The sequence below is a fragment of the Eptatretus burgeri genome, chromosome 16 (assembly GCF_056783735.1).
Source record: "Eptatretus burgeri isolate ZD-2024b chromosome 16, Ebu_testis_v1, whole genome shotgun sequence".
NCBI classification, from domain to species: Eukaryota; Metazoa; Chordata; class Myxini; order Myxiniformes; family Myxinidae; genus Eptatretus; species Eptatretus burgeri.
Genome location: NC_140976.1, coordinates 5,526,393 through 5,544,335, shown reverse-complemented (window position 1 = coordinate 5,544,335; position 17,943 = coordinate 5,526,393). Strand labels below are relative to the sequence as shown.

General features: G+C 44.9%; 1 protein-coding gene across 1 annotated transcript; it reads left to right on the top strand.

Annotated features, from left to right (window-relative positions):
• The first annotated feature begins 15,429 nt into the window (after positions 1–15,429).
• LOC147010378 (uncharacterized) lies at positions 15,430–17,310 on the top strand. Its single transcript, XM_085859740.1, has 4 exons — positions 15,430–15,684; positions 15,783–15,902; positions 16,199–16,291; positions 16,739–17,310. The coding sequence occupies exons 1-4, from the start codon at positions 15,493–15,495 to the stop codon at positions 16,862–16,864; spliced, it is 531 nt and encodes a 176-aa protein (XP_085715866.1). The 5' UTR covers positions 15,430–15,492; the 3' UTR covers positions 16,865–17,310.
• The last annotated feature ends 633 nt before the right edge of the window (positions 17,311–17,943 follow it).

Genomic DNA, 17,943 nt, shown 5'->3' with positions numbered 1-17,943 from the left:
GCTGCAACACATTTGGGGCTTTTTAACATGAAGATCATGAACGGTACTCACGGTGCATTCTTCAAGTGCACACATTCTTATATTCTCCTCCATAACAACACCAATGTTGTCCCTCACTCGACCACCACAAAACGATGGCCAGTGCTCATCGTGCTGGTCTCATTTACAGGTGTACAGGTGTACTGTGTACAGGTGATGTTCCAAAGAGATATATTAGTCCAAGAAAAGCCAATGCACTTTATAATTTTTCAATAGATAAGTATTCTATTAATTTTTAAAATACAGATGAGTCATTGTGTGTAGGTAATAAATACGACTCAACACTTGGCGAAATATATTTTTGTCATGTATGTTGGTCTATAGAGTCTGTCTGTCTGTCTGTTTGTTTGTTTGTCACACGATTTTTGGCCACAGTTTTCAAGAATCGTTCTGAAATTTTGTTGTGTGTGTCGGTGACTGGCCAAGGACAACAACGCTTAATCTTGGTGAAGATCCGGATCCGGATCTGAGAATTTTTGAATGATTCTTCATCATTGAGAGATAGGGCCAAAGAATGATACATAGCATGATATCTCAAAAAAGTTGTGCACGGATTCGTTATGAAACTTGAACAGGTTCGGAGTTCCACTCGGAAGAGTCAATTCAATTCTGGTGAAGATCCGGATCCAGATCCGGATACGAGAATTATTTAATTTTTATGTGATGCTTCACCATTGAGAGATGGGGCCCAAAACGAAGCACGATATCTCAAAAAAGTGGTCGACGAATTCGGGTGAAACTTGGTGGACACGTTGTGGGGGTGTGTGACAAGGACCAATTGATTCGATTTTGGTGAAGTTCCGAAGACGGTGTGATTATGACATAGTACACATTACTACGGTACAGTGTGATATTGTACACTTTACTACAAAACAGTGTGATTATGATGTAGTACACGTTACTGCAGTATAGTGTGATATGATATAGTACACATTACTACAGTACAGTATGATATTGTTACGGTTGTGGGGGTAGATGGAGGAATTTCATAGGAGAGATAGGATCGTATGGAGTTACTTGGTCCGTGCACGTGTAGGAGACATCTCGTTGTAAATTAAGTAGGGAAACTATGAGCTTAAGTGTTACATGTCACCACACCGGGGGGGGGGGGCGTGGTGCTGTGTTAATTAGGAAGGGATTAAGGCCAAGTTCTCCCAGTATGTCATTGCCCCCTGTGACCTTTTCCTTTGTTTTTCCAATTCAAGACCGGCGATTAGAGGGGTTCGCATCCTGAAACCAACAACATCTGAGCTGCACGTCCAAGCAGGTAAGAAACCCCGCCTCTAAAAATGACAGTGAGTAGATCCCACCCCTGGAGTGGTTGATTGATGGGCGTGACGTCAGAGTGGAGGGGAGTTAGGTTCAGAGTGGGACACGAAGGAAGACGGGACAGAAGCAAGTGAGGAGATGGTGGGTGGAAGAGAAGAGCATTACGGCTGGCTTTCTCTTGACATGGTGAAGAATACTGCACAATTGTTGTGTTTGTGCCGAGACTAATTGGTTCGCATGATGGAGCAAGACGCTGACCGTTGACTGTTGGCTGGATCGTATGTGACTGTGCCTTGAAGCCTCGTGTTGTGCCATCGGAAAGGGAGACGGTGCCATTCTGCAGAGAGCAGTTGCGTCGGCAAGTGTGATTGACGAAAGAAGCTGCAAGGTGGTCTCTGGGCCGTGGTGTTGAGTATAGCCGCCAAAATTGCCTCCTGTATGTTTTCCCACCCAGAGAGCAGCTGAGCGCCATTTTGGGCGCATTTTCCCATGCAGTAACAAAGCAGTTTGTCAAACTTCAAGCTCAAGAAGTTCATCCCTGGGCACACTGCTAAGTACCGGGATAAAGGAGGGATTGCTATTTTATTATGCTGTCCCCTTGTATGTATTAAAGTCTGTGTGGAGGTGCCTCAAAGATAGATTTAGTTTTACCGCACGCTCCGTTTTCATTATCCCATTTTGAATTATTACCACTGTAAATATTTGATATATTTTCAATAAACCCTCAAATTTATTTAAGTTGCTTGTGTTGTCAGGTCAGGTTCGATCTGTGACCTGCTACAGGTACCATGTAAACCTGTACTAACCTGTTCCATGGTCGGGTTGTCGGCGACTAAACCGTTCCCCCACCAGGTTTTCTGGTGAGGAGGGTGTTTGGATATGGACACCCAGCAGGATTAAAAACAAAACCTGTCAAAGGGCGGAGGAGCTCCTTGTGAGCCAACGGCCATCCATATCTAGTGCCCAACTGTGTCTGCGGACATCCTCCTGCAGTTGGGTCACTTCTTTTTAGGAGGTTGGTGGCAGGATTTGCACTCCGGCCACCGTAAAATCCTTCATTCCGCAAAACGCAAAAACGCAAAAAAATCTGAAAACCCACTCCATGGGAGTACCTCCTGTGCAGCTTCCCTTCGCAGGGCAGCTCACTGGATGATGGGATTGGGGCAAAGCCTTCGGGACCCCCAATCTTTGATGATAGGAGGGAAACCACGGGGTAACATCCTTGGGTCAGATTGCGGGAGAGTGTGTCGGAGTGGTGCTGAGGTGTCGTCCACCAGACGGCGGTCTCCTTGGGTTAACCTGAGGCGGTCCCTTTGGGTGGGTGCCTGGAATGTCCTATCCCTAAGAGAGGATGATCACCTGTCTCTGTTATCATCTGAGCTCAAGCGTTTGGACATCGGGATTGCAGCTCCCTCTGAGGTTCGGAGACCGGATTGCGGCGAGATAATGGTGGGTGGTTACACCAACTATTGGTCTGGTCGCTCTGATGGTTACCATACCCAAGGAGTTGCTGTAGCTGTGTCCAATAAGCTGACCCCAATGATAATTGAGGTGACACCGGTCAACGAGCGTATTATGAGATTAAGGATTCGTCACTCCTTAGGTGTCATTTCCCTGGTCTCTGTTTATGCTCCGACTGAGGCGAGTGATCTCACCGTGAAGGATGCATTCTACGCAACACTCGAGTCTGTGGTTGATCAGTGCCCCAGACGAGATACACTTCTAGTCTTGGGGGATTTCAATGCATCGACTGGAACTGATAGGGATGGTTATGAGGTGTGTCTTGGTCCCCATGGGTCAGGAACTATGAACCAGAATAGCACTAAGTTCCTTGACTTTGCAAGAAGTCATGGACTTAGGGTGGCTGGTTCATGGTTTCAGCGCCCACAAGCTCATCGCTGGACTTGGTATTCCAACGCTGGCGGTGTGGCAAAGGAGATTGACCATGTCCTCATTGACGGTCGTTGGAGGATGATCCAGAACTGCAGGGTCTACCGGAGTGCTCAGTTCCTCAATACTGACCACAGGCTTGTTGTAGCAACTCTAAAGCTGCAACTTAAGTCCTGGAGAATGGTACCATCCCAGCCTAGGCTGGATGTTGCCAAGCTCAGGGATGAGAGAGTAGCTGAGGAGTTTGCGAACAGGCTGAGTGGACACTTGGGGGGTCTGGGTGCTTTTGGGGATCCTGAAGAGTTGTGGAACGCCTTCAAGACCACCGTCCTTGATGTTGCCGGTGGATGCCTTGGAGCTCACCGCAGGGCAAAGAAGAGTTTTATCTCTCAAGGGACACTGGATACCATTGACCAGAGTCGCAGGGCCAGGCTGAATGGCAGAGCTGAGCTGTTCAGGGAGCTGAGGGGTAAAACTGTACGTGCACTGAGGGTGGACAAGGAGGCCTATGTGCGAGGAATCTGTGAGGGGGTAGAGCATCACCTGTGGACAGGTGATTCTCGTCCCGCTTACAGGGGAATTCGCGCATTACGTTCATCCAAGCCCATTCCTCGGAGCACTGCAGTTCGAGCAGAGAGTGGTAGGCTCTTGACAGAGGAGTCTGAAGTGAAGGCCCGCTGGGCCGGTTACTTTGAGCGGTTGTACCGGGCTGAGCCCCCAGCTGTCGAGTTGGACGTCAAGGGTGTTACAATCCCTGTTGCTGACCCTCGAATCAACTGTGGTCCACCTTCGCTTGTGGAAACACGGGCTGCGGTGAACCAGTTGAAACGGGGCAAAGCTCCAGGGATCTGTGGCATCCATGCCAAACTTCTCAAGGCTGGTGGAAATGCTGCACTCGTGTCGTTGCATGCAGTTTTGTGCTCTGCCTGGAACACAGGCATCATCCCAACTGACTGGAAGAGGGGCCTTGTTGTCCCTCTCTGGAAAGGGAAGGGTGATCGCCAAGACTGCAACAACTACTGAGGGGTGACGCTGCTCTCAGTGCCGGGCAAGGTCTTTGCTCGGATAATTCTCGATAGGGTTCGCCACCATCTGCTTGAGCACGAGCGTCCAGAGCAGTCAGGCTTTACACCAAAGAGGTCAATGATTGACCGTATCCTTGCACTTCGTATCCTCACCGAACGCAGATGAGAGTTTCGGCAGGGGCTGCTTGCAGCCTATGTTGATCTCTGTAAAGCGTTCGATTCAGTGAATCGGGATGTCCTCTGGAGGATTCTTGGTCTTCGTGGGGTGCCACCAAAACTGATCGATCTGATGTCTGAACTCTACTCTGGTACTGAGAGTGCTGTGAAGTGTGGTGGTACCATCTCTGACTTATTTCCAGTTGTTACTGGAGTTCGTCAGGGATGTGTACTTGCCCCCACACTTTTCAGCACTTGTATGGACTGGATTTTAGGGAGGATGTCGGAGAGATCAAGTTGCGGTGCATCGTTTGGGAATGTCAAGATCTCGGACCTTGATTTTGCAGATGATGCAGTCATCTTTGCGGAGACTTTAGACATCCTCTTGGGGGCCCTCGAGGTGCTGAATGAGGAGTCGGAGCCGTTGGGATTACGGGTTTCTTGGGTCAAAACTAAGATCCAGGCTTTCGGTGACATGTTGGATGCTGCTGTCCTGTCTGTGTCTGTTTGTGGTGAGGATGTTGAGGTCGTGGAGAGATTCACTTACCTTGGCAGTGATATTCATGTCTCTGCTGGCTGCGAGTCAGAGGTCAATAGACGTCTGGGTCGGGCCTGGGGAGTCATGGATTCACTGGATCATGGGGTGTGGCGCTGCCGGTACCTGTGCGGGAGGACGAAAGTCCGAGTCTTCAGGTCCTTGGTACTTCCAGTCTTGCTCTATGGGTGCGAGACTTGGACTCTGACCAAGGATCTGAGACGGAGACTTAATTCCTTTGGTAATTGCGAAAATAACATGACGACCTTTGGTACCAGGTCTCTTCGGAGAATCCTTGGCTATCGCTGGTCGGATTTTGTGTCCAACGAGCCGTTGCTGAGAGAGACTCGGATAAGATTTGTTACCTGCATAGTCCGTGAGCGTCAGCTCTGGCTGTATGGACATGTGGCTCGTTTTCCTGACGCTGATCCTGCTCACCAGATTCTCTCAGCGAGGGTGTCTCATGAGTGGAGGAGGCCAGTGGGCCGACCACATGCCTCATGGTTGCAACAGGTTGACCATCATCTCAAGGAGATGGGGATGGGCCTGGCATCTGCCTGGGGGATGGCCAGATGGAGGCCTCTGGAGTACCGGCGGAAAGTGGACGCAGCGACGCGCTGTTCTGGCACATGCTCCCATACCTGACCTGACCTTGTGTTGTCTGATTGTCGTGGGTTCGAGTATAAACCCCTGTGCTTCTGTTGACTCTGTCTTTGCCACCCTCCCCTCCATGCGCCATAATCTCTAAGAATCTCGGCTGTTCACCTCCAATGTAGAACTGTTCAGTTATCTGTCCATCAAGGGGCAAACCCGCTGGACATGACAATATGATGTAGTACACATTGCTACAGTACAGTACAGTACAGCACTCCTAACTGCTCTATGCATTAACACGTCAACCATTAAACTTCAAAGGGACTTACAAATGTGTCCCTCTCTCTAAACGATGTGGTTCGAACAACTGAATTCACCCATTGCTCGATGTGATGGTGCTCACACTAGTTCGGGCCTTACCCTGTTTTCATCTGTGCCTCTGCACAATTTCCCAGATGGGCAGTGTGGCTTCATTGGTAGGTCTTCACACGTGCATATTCACACAATGGCATCCCTGGAATGCTGAGGCCGCTTCCAAGTTTCCCTGCTCCATTCTGAATGATGGGGGGGGAGGGGGAGCTCTGCTGGCTCCCCTCCCCCCTCCCCCCTCTCAAGGTGGCCTCACTGGCACAATTGGTGTTCCGGGTCCCTTCTTCATGGGTACCCGGGCCCAGCTACAAATTTAACATGGCCACCATGGGCTCACTGCCTACCCTGGCCGACAGACCCTCCAGTGCCTGGAGTGCCTTCTTCAACACACTCACCTCTCATGTGCCACACTCCCAGCCCGTCAATACTCGTTGTACACCTGCAAAATAAACACATTCCAACACGCAGCACCAACCGCAAAACGACTTCCATTGTAAACCAGGCTCGGTCTGGCTTTCCGAATTTGACTAAATTATTGAAATCTCTTAACTCACCCCGGGTTTCCTCGGGCAGGGCACATTCTCTCCCAATCCTTCCTTCGAACCACACGCGCTGCACTCACATTCACTCTCGGACTACTGGCCAGCATTCATTCCATACATGCTCGTTCACATTTCACACCTCCATTCACACTGGCACCATCTTCTCAATTCATACCCACTGACTCACTTGTTCTCACCCCGTCATCCCTTCACACTACGCACTTTTATTTTAATTCTATGTTGCTAAGCCTACATTCGCACGCAAGACCCGTGCCCAGGGCCCCGAGCTCAATGAGGGCCCCGGGGCAAAAAGCATTTGCTGTTATCAAAATGTCTATAGCAGATCCACAAATATAATATTATGTTTCCAGTTACGAGTTACCGTTCAGGGTGTTTCAGTGCTGGTTTTGGCTTTATACTGTTGCGGGATTCTCTGCTGCGTGACCATCGAGCCTCGGAGGTGCAAAACCAGACAATACTTGATAATTAATACAACGATTATCAACAAGAATGACTGCACTGTGGTCACAAGTTGTGACAAAATCCTGTAACAGCGCCATTAACAAGCAAACATTTAAAGCACCCTTGAAAAATTAACTCGACACCTCCCATCCATGTCAACCTCCACCACGGTTATATCAGAACGAGCTGATTCATCACATAATCACGGATCGTTTCACCCCAACGTGGGGGCTGTTCAAAAATCACATGACGCAATGAAAAATTTTTGAGTAATTTACGTAAATGAACAGACGAAACAATCACAAATTTGTCAGTAAAAAAAAAAAAACATTATATAAAATCGTGTTCCAATATGCAAATGACTCGCAATCGGTCAGATGGCAGTTTCCGTTAGAATTAACAGGCATAAAAATTAAAGTGGATCAGCGGTATTTAAGTGGGAGCTCAAGGAGAAAGGTGAAGCAAGCAAGGAAGGCTAAAGGAGTTACTTCGTTTAAAAAAAAGGAAACCAACAATGAACCAATACTTCAAGGAGAATGAGAAATGACAAACGAAGACGAAGACAGCACAGCTTCGGGATCGGAGGACTTGTCTGCTGGAAATGTGGAACATGTGGCTTAAGCACTCAAGCAATCACTCCAACGAAACAGTTCATCAGGAATGGCTGGCTTGGCAAGCGATAGCAAGCTGATTGGTAATGGAACAACTTAACATGGCATTTTTTTCAAAGGGGGGGGGGGAGGCAATAAAACATGGGAATTCCTACAGATTTTTTTGCATTCGAGTCTAAAGCAAAATAGGGCATTGCCAAAGCAAGTGCGAAAATAACATGACCTCTTTTTGGGGGCCTTTTTAGGTGAAAATAACATTGAGTCCTCTTTTTTTGGGGCTTTTTCAGGCATGGAGTCCTCTTTTTGGGGGCTTTTTGGGTGAAAATAACATCGAGTCCTCTTTTTTGGAGCCTTTTTGGGCGAAAATACCATGGGTCCTTTTGGGGGGGGGGCGGGCTTTTGGGGCCAAAATAACATGCAGTTCTCCTTTTTGGGGCCTCTTTAGGTGAAAATAACATGGAGTCCTCTTTTTTGGGGGCCTTTGTGTGTGAAAATAACATGGAGTCCTCTTTGTGGGGGCCTTTTTAGGTGAAAATAACATGGAGTCCTCTTTTTTGGGGCCTTTTTAGGTGAAAATAACATGGATTCCTCCTTTCTTGGGGCCTTTTGGGGCAAAAATAACATCGAGTCCTCTTTTTGGGGCTTTTTCAGGTAAAAATAACATGGATTCCTCCTTTCTTGGGGCCTTTTGGGGCAAAAATAACATGGACTCCTCTTTTTGGGGGCCTTTTTAGGTGAAAATAACATGGAGTCCTCTTTGTGGGGGCCTTTTTAGGTGAAAATAACATGGATTCCTCCTTTCTTGGGGCCTTTTGGGGCAAAAATAACATCGAGTCCTCTTTTTGGGGCTTTTTCAGGTAAAAAAATAACATGGATTCCTCCTTTCTTGGGGGCCTTTTTAGGTGAAAATAACATGGAGTCCTCTTTTTGGGGCTTTTTCAAGTAAAAATAACATGGATTCCTCCTTTCTTGGGGCCTTTTGGGGCAGAAATAACATGGAGTCCTCTTTTTGGGGCTTTTTTTGGTGAAAATAACACTGGGTCCTTTTTGGGTGAAAATAACACTGAATTCTCTTTTTTGGGCCTTCTTCGGCAAAAATAACATGGAGTCCTCTCTTTTATGGACGCTTTGGGCCTAAATATGTTGTGTGCCCAGGGCCCCCCAAAAATCCTCATCTGCATCTGACATCCACACTCTATGTGAACCGTCTCGAACACCCCCATTTAGTGCTAATCCCCTCTTCTAACTAATGCTCCTGTGCCCCCATGGAGGAAACTATTTCAAGTGCACACAAGTGCTCACCTAATCTAGTCAAGTACTCCTTTGCCTGGTGTGAAGACCATTTTGAATGAGTGCTCACATGAGTTAGGGCTGTTAGTATAACTTTACAATTAAATGTTTTCATATATTACAAATTTACAATAATTTTACAAAATTATTTTTACACGAACCCCCTCTAACTAATCTATCCTATTGCTTTTGCCCACACCCCCACTGGGGTTCTGTGCTCCCTACTCAACCCGACTTGAATGAGCCCCCCAGCATCCATGGAAGTGCTCGGCCGAGCCTCTGCCTCTATAACAGCAGCAAGCCATAGCAAGCTCTTATATGCTGTTAGGTGTTTCGTCATCGTAGTATCGCAGGTTCATTGGATGTCATACGCAGATATAGACTCAAGGAGTAGTATTCATACAGAAGCCTTTGGCAATTTGTTCATTTCTTAAGAAGCTCCTTAAAAGCTCCGAAAAGCTCTCAAAGGCTCAATGATCATTTTCAAATGTTTGAATTACAACAATCTATTTCAAAGATTAACACAAGCTTTTGTATCTGTCGTTCAAATGAGACAGAGGGACGAAGAGGAAGACCTTTTGCATTCAGCGATATGTTACCAATGGTCAGCCTAACCTTGCGGACATGCTGGTCTTCATCCAGGTAGGTCTCTATAACTCGGCTGAACTGCTAGTAGTTATGCGTCAGGTTTTTTTTTCTTTCATCAGAACCACATCTCCACTCTAAATTGCAACAAAGAACAGTCCACTTCTGGCTTGAAGTTATTCCTTCTTCTATCTAGTCCAAAACTGGTTTGTCAAGTTCTGAACACTTCTCCAACACTTACAGGAGTACAAGTCGGTATCTTGGAAGATACCTGGAGGTGGCATTATCACTTTGGACTTCTGTGTCAGCAACTGGTTCAGTGGCGAGGGTTTCAGTGATGTGGGATCATTCAAGTTATCAACTGTCAGGGGATGACTGTAAATTATGGACGAGGCTTCACAGATCAGTGTCCTCAGCAGCTAATCGTCAAGTTCGTTACTGGCTTGATGTATCAGAGCAGCGAGCACGCTCCCGTGTAGATCATACCTGCTGCCCCCAGACATCACCCACGTGACTTGCTGAAGGAATGTTCATTTTGAATTTGAAATAATCCTCGTTCTTTATCAAAAGCATCTTGTCGATTTTGTCATGATTCATTTCAGACAATGCTCTTTCAAGTTCATTGTTAGTTCCCACAAAGCTAGTGCCTCGGTCTGATTGAAGTTGAAATATTGGGCCTCGAATAGCCAAAAAAAAAAAAAACGACGAGCATTGATAAAAGCATCAGTCTCCAAAGAGTCGGCAACTTCAATGTGAATTGCTCTGGACCATTTGGACCGTAGGGGAAACCCATCCCCCTCTCTCCAGGATGTGGTTGCAAACGTCAATCATCGGCGAACTCTGCTCCAGCCAATGGGAACTCGAGGTGAAGATGATGAGCCGACCAATGGGCGTTCGGATTAACCGTGACGTCAATATGGTTGAACCAATCAGCGTCTACCTTATAGAGACTTGTTTATATTTAAGTGCGCAGCTTCACTTCTTCCTTCACTTGCTGCGATCTTACCCTGAAGAGTGCAGCATGAAAAAGCTTCGGTCACTATTATGTCGTGTTTGTTTGTATCCATATTGAAGTTCTGTAGGACCAAACATCTGTTTATCAATACTGTATAATCGATCAATTTGAACATTTATCAAAGGCCACTCGCTGTGTTGGCCACGTGTTGTTCTGCAGTGCACCTGGCGGTGGCTGGCTCACTGAAAATGTGAAATATATTTCACATGACGTTTCCCCTTTTTGTGTGTTCTTCCATGATACGACCCGTCACTTTAGCATCAATAAATACAAATAAAAATTAAACGTTTTATTTTTTTAAAAGTTTCTTCAACTTCTTCGTGGAGTGCTTGGTGAAGGCACTTGGCACGTGTTCTTCAAGCTCAAATGGTTCAACACCGGAGTTAGGAAGGCAAAATAAATTAAATGAATACAATGAGTAGAAAAAAAAATGTAGGTTTCAGAAGGTGGAACAGAGTCCTCCCAGGTGTTGAAGTAATCACCTCCATTTTGTTAAGGGCGGTCACAAATCATGGACCAAGGTGTGAGGGTTCTTTTGAGGATCGTCAATGAGCCCCGTTCAGTTTCTAACTGCAGTTCGTTTGTAGTAATATTCCCAGGGATGGTTTTTATTCTGACCTCTGTAAGGTTCTTCTTCATCATTCCCGTTGTTCCAATGATCACTGCTGCAATTTCGGATCTCTTCAACATCTAGGATCTTTTAACTTAATTTTTGAGATCTTGGTATTTGGACATTTTCTTGATTTTGGCGTTGTTTAGGCCAAAATTGCAGAGTACTGATACCTCAATTCGTGTGTGTGTGTGTGTGTGTGTGTGTGTGTGTGTGTGTGTGTGTGTGTGTGTGTGTGTGTGTGTGTGTGTGTGTGTTCATCACGCAAAACATATCATTCTCTTTGCTAACCACTGACATGCTTCTACTGACAAATATACGAAAATTATATCACAGAAAGTTGCCGAGTAATCAAATGATAACTAGTTAAAGCAACGAGGGTGGTGAAAGACACATTTCTGAGTATTCTCTCATCTTTTAAAAAATTGTCCCCGGAGCTGTAGTTTCACCCGAAAGGCCACACAACAGCTCAACAGCTACAGATAGTTACAACTCCAACCAAGAATACATACACCTGTTGTAGAATACTTCGTCTGCAGAATGTTACCACTCCAACCAAGAAAACATACACCTGTTGTAGAATACTCACTGGCTGTAGATAGTTACTACTCCAACCAAGAAAACATACACCTGTTGTAGAATACTCACTGGCTGTAGGTAGTTACTACTCCAACCAAGAAAACATACACCTGTTGTAGAATACTCACTACTCCAACCAAGAATACATACACCTGTTGTAGAATACTTCGTCTGCAGAATGTTACCATTCCAACCAAGAAAACATACACCTGTTGTAGAATACTCACTGGCTGTAGATAGTTACTACTCCAACCAAGAAAACATACACCTGTTGTAGAATACTCACTACTCCAACCAAGAAAACATACACCTGTTGTAGAATACTCACTGGCTGTAGATAGTTACTACTCCAACCAAGAAAACATACACCTGTTGTAGAATACTCACTGGCTGTAGATAGTTACTACTCCAACCAAGAAAACATACACCTGTTGTAGAATACTCACTACTCCAACCAAGAAAACATACACCTGTTGTAGAATACTCACTGGCTGTAGATAGTTACTACTCCAACCAAGAAAACATACACCTGTTGTAGAATACTCACTGGCTGTAGATAGTTACTACTCCAACCAAGAAAACATACACCTGTTGTAGAATACTCACTGGCTGTAGATAGTTACTACTCCAACCAAGAAAACATACACCTGTTGTAGAATACTCACTGGCTGTAGATAGTTACTACTCCAACCAAGAAAACATACACCTGTTGTAGAATACTCACTGGCTGTAGATAGTTACTACTCCAACCAAGAAAACATACACCTGTTGTAGAATACTCACTACTCCAACCAAGAAAACATACACCTGTTGTAGAATACTCACTACTCCAACCAAGAAAACATACACCTGTTGTAGAATACTTCGTCTGCAGAATGTTACCACTCCAACCAAGAAAACATACACCTGTTGTGGAATACTCACTGGCTGTAGATAGTTACTACTCCAACCAAGAAAACATACACCTGTTGTAGAATACTCACTGGCTGTAGATAGTTACTACTCCAACCAAGAAAACATACACCTGTTGTAGAATACTCACTACTCCAACCAAGAAAACATACACCTGTTGTAGAATACTTCGTCTGCAGAATGTTACTACTCCAACCAAGAAAACATACACCTGTTGTAGAGTACTCACCACTCCAACCAAGAAAACATACACCTGTTGTAGAATACTCACTACTCCAACCAAGAAAACATACACCTATTGTAGATTACTCACCACTCCAACCAAGAAAACATACACCTGTTGTAGAATACTCACTGGCTGTAGATAGTTACTACTCCAACCAAGAAAACATACACCTGTTGTAGAATACTCACTACTCCAACCAAGAAAACATACACCTGTTGTAGAATACTCACTGGCTGTAGATAGTTACTACTCCAACCAAGAAAACATACACCTGTTGTAGAATACTCACTGGCTGTAGATAGTTACTACTCCAACCAAGAAAACATACACCTGTTGTGGAATAGTCACTGGCTGGAGATAGTTACTACTCCAACCAAGAATACACACACCTGTTTTAGAATACTCACTGGCTGTAAATAGTTTCTACTCCAATGAAGAATACACACACCTGTTTTAGAATACTCATTGGCTGTAGAAAGTTATTACTCAAACCAAGAATACATACACCTGTTTTAGAATACTCACTGGCTGTAAATAGTTACTACTCCAACCAAGAATACACACACCTGTTTTAGAATACTCATTGGCTGTGGATAGTTACTACTCCAACGAAGAAAACATACACCTGTTGTAGAATACTTATAGTCTGCAGAATGTTACTACTCCAACCAAGAAAACATACACCTGTTGTAGAATAGTCTCTAGCTGTAGAATAAACAGGATCTTTGTGTGTTCGGGGTCTCAAGAGGGTCTTGGGGGTATAAACGGTTGAAACGCATCAGGGGTCGAAAGAGTATTAGGGGTCTAAAGGGTGCTTGTGATCTCAAGGGTCTTCAGGGTCCAAAAGGTCCAAGAGGATTTAAGGGTCTCAGCATTATAAAGGTCGGTCCAACGGGTATTATGAGCCTTAAGGGTCTTAATATAAGGACATTGGAGTTTTGAGAGTGTTAAAGGGTTTTGGGGTTTTAATGGTCTGGTGGGGGGTCTTTAGGGTGTTTCTGGTTTTAAAGGGAATTTGGGTTATAAACTGTATAAGGAGTCTAAAAAGCATCTTCGGAGTCAGGAGGGTCTAAACGGTCACAATTGTCTTCATATTCCTAAGATTATTTGCTGTATTAATTATATAGGTCCATAAAGGGGAAAAGGGGTCTTGAGGTCTCATGGAGTATTGGGGGTCATCAAGGTCTTTGGGGACGTTAAAGATCCCACAGTGTTCATCGCTAAGAGTTGCACATCAGTGAGCCGTCGTCGTTCCCATGAACAAATTTCTGCCCCGACCGACAGAGGGCACTGCAGCAGCGACACAGTTGCGCCCCGAGCTGATGGTACGACCCTGCAGCCTTGTCTTGCGTCCCAAAGAAGATGGTTTCTGGTTCCCATTTCAGCCTTTTTTTTTTTGGTTGCTTGTCCTCAGCAAAGGTTTTTGGGTCGCTACACATCCATTGAAACCACTTTGTTACCATTCATGAAGAAATGCACACACACCGACTTTCAGCGAGGTCATTCCCAAGATATCTAATGGATCGACGTCTATCATGAAGATGTAGAGAACATACCCAGAGGTATTTATCACTTTTGGGGAGTTTGGACTTTCTTCCTCAAGCGTTTCTATTGTCCACCGCACCAGGTTCATGGATGTGGAGTCGCACAGCTCCTGATGAAATGTGGACTCGGCTTGAAATCAGCCACATGGACTGAACCTTCACCACCTAACCTTTTCACTTACACACACTTGTCATGTGACCCAAGCACAACCAAACCACCCAGCATATAACCAACAACCAAGCATAACCAATCTACCCAGCATATAACCAACAACCGAGCATAACCAAACTACCCAGCATATAACCAACCACGAAGCATAACCAAACTACCCAGCATATAACCAACCACCAAGCATAACCAAACCACCCAGCATATCACCAAACCACCCAGCACATAACCAACCACCAAGCATAACCAAACTACCCAGCATATAACCAACCACCAAGCATAACCAAACTACCCAGCATATAACCAACCACCAAGCATAACCAAACTACCCAGCATATAACCAACCAACAAGCATAACCAAACTACCCAGCATATAACCAACAACCAAGCATATAACCAAAACACCCAACGTATAACTAACCACATAGCACAACCAGAACACCCAATGTATAACTAATCACACAGCATAAGCTGCACAACCAAACCAAACCAAACAGCACAACCAAACCACGAACCACCTCACGTAACCAAAGTACAACTGTTTCGGTAATACTGTACTCTCTGTAAAGCGTCTGGGACATGATGATGATGATCAAAAGTATTTGTTTAAATCAAAGAAAACTACTTCACGCATTTTGCAGTTCAAGTCCAAGTCGGGTTGTGACCCCATCTCTGGACCTTTAATCCACTTCCACCACATCAGTCAAGGAAGGACATCCCTGCATTCCCTGTAGTTCACAGTATCCTTTCCACTCCTTTTCTTAAGGAGAGTGAAAGACCTTCTCCACCATGACCCACCAACCAAAGGAGGGGGTGTGCAAGGGATGTAACAAGAGAGTGTGAAATCCCCTGAAGACCAAACCAGAATATTTTCTCAATCAATGGTTTGCAATCTATCTGGAGCATCCACATGGAGAGTGTGGAAACAAGACCAATAAAAAGAGGAACCAAAGAGCAAGGAATACAGGAGATAGAGGCATGGAAAAACCCTGCAGTTTCCTCATCGCTCGTACTTTTCTCCGATAAAATTGAATCAAAAAGAAAGACGAGACAATTTTATTTGTGGAGTCATGAAGTCCTTGTGTGTCCCCGTGGTTCTGTCTCTGGTCCTGGTCCTGCTCTTGGACCAAGCCCCTTCGGCTCGGGCAGATTCTTTGTCGAAGGAGCAGGTGGAGAGTGCAGTGGATGAAGCGTTGGACAAGCTGAACAAGCAGCAGGTGTCCACACGTAAACTGGCATTGGCCGAAGAACAGGATATCCAGGTGAGTTTCAACGTGTCCCTTTCTACTTTTACAGATGTGGACACAAAGACCAACTTGGATAAGATGATCAAATATTCCAACTCATGTTTCTCCCACAGGCAGACGAAACAGACATTGAAGGGCAGACAAACATCAAATTTGCCGTGGTTGAGACCGAGTGCAATGCGGACGATCCCAAGGACTGGTCCGATTGTCCTATCTCGGAGGACAAAACACCGGTAAGACCTGTTTGATCTCTCGGAGTTCCAATGTTTGTTTGTGATCCCGGTAGAGGGTCGAAGTGATCCATACATGAGATCTACCCTCGAGATGGAGGTCCGTTGACAATCGCTGTACATGAGATGTTGGTCGTGGAGTGCAGATGGTGGAGCTCGACACTGTGGTTATAACTATGGAGTGGATTTAACGAAATGGATGTGGACATCGCAGCATCATAAGAACCGATGAGGTTGTTGCAATGTTGATGGTCATGATGACCATAATTGTGGTTTCATTTCATTGTTATGTTTTGAAGATCGATGGACAGTGCGAGGTCACCGTGTTGAAAACCGAGGACTCGTTGGACGTTGGAGACGCGAGTTGCGATTTGACCTCCATGGGTGTCAAGGTGAGGGTTTGACATTAAACACTAACAAATATAAACATCCATGAGGGGTGAAGTCAAACAATGACGGGGTTACCTGCTCACGTGGATAGAGGTTTTCTGCAAAGGGTCCCATCATGCGCAAAGGGATAGAGTCGGTGTACTAGAAGATGGTTACCTGCTCATATGGATTGAGAAGGTGTGGCTGAAGCCGATAAAAATGACATATTTACAGGAAGTTTTTAAACTCAAGATAAAATGAAACTTCCTGTAAGTTTTGATGAGTTCTTACTGCAGATAGTTTAAGCGAATTTGGGGTCAAGTTGAGAATCTCCATTCTTTATTTACTCACCTGTAGATCAGGGATGTGTTTTACCCTGAACATTACTCACTATAACCATTACAGTCAGTGCTAGAAAACGAATAAATATTTTTTATATCATAAAAAATCATCTCGTGTTTCTTTTACAGACAAGAGGCCGTCGTGGCTGGCTGAAAAAAACCTGGCGTAAAGTGAAGAACGCAGGAAAAAGAATTCTTAACACTGCGAAGACCGCGGGAAAACACTACATGATTTATTCCACATTGTTTGGTTGAATAGGTTTGGCCATTACCGCTTCAGACGATCGGCAGTAACGAGGAAGATCTGGTGTTGTTTGGAGGTTTTGCTGAGTGGTGGATGCTTATAGAGTGCTGGGTGGTTCGAGGGTAATGGGATAGGGGTGGAAGGGTAGGGGTAAATGAGTGCGGTTTTGAGGAGGTGGTTAAAGGGTGAGAGTGCACATGTTAGGGGTTAAGGGGTTAGGAGTTAAGGAAGTGGGAGCCAATGATTTCTCCCTGACATTCAATGCTTGCTCGTTAGTTCCAATTTATTAACTTAGTTACAAAAACAGGTAAGCTGAACAGGTAACCAGTTTGTATAAGCTTTAAAACTGTTCATTTCAGATTAAAACCGAGCTGTACGTTTTATATTTTAACATTTCATTGTGATTCTGATCCTAAACGATGTCTCTGATCGTGGAAATAAAGATTGTAAGAATGAACACCCGAGGCTGTTTTACTTTGGAGCGGAGAGCATGTCGTGACGTTTGAACACGGAGTGGGAGAGAAACGAAACCGACCGGGTGTTTGTGATGAAAGAGACGTGGATGTTACACACAAACGTGATCCTTGTGCGTTGTGTAAACCTATTACTTGCTGTGTTGAAGCTCGAGTGGGACGATCATGTTGGATGTGCAGTGCACACGTGGTATACTCGTTATTACATTGTTGATTGGCATGGTGTCATGTGTTTCCGATTATAATCGAAGATAAACTCTCATTGTGTATATCATTTAAATATAACAAATAATATGCATATTGTTTAAAAAATAATTTATTCGACTAAATTTGGTAAATGTGGCCAATAAAGGGAAAGTTAGTATTTTGAAATTAATTATCTGGCCCGTTTTGAATTACCATTAATCACAACAGCACAAACAATATGATGTATTTGTCGTCACTTGAGCGTCACAATCCCTTTACGTCCAAGCATTCACAATATTGAATGAAGTGTCAATTAAAAACCGCACCTGTGTCCGAAGGGAGCGGTTTCAGTTTGTCCATTTGAAATGTGGTCAGTGATGAAATAGGCAAACCATAGAAACGAATAAAACCCATTACAATTACCCTTTATA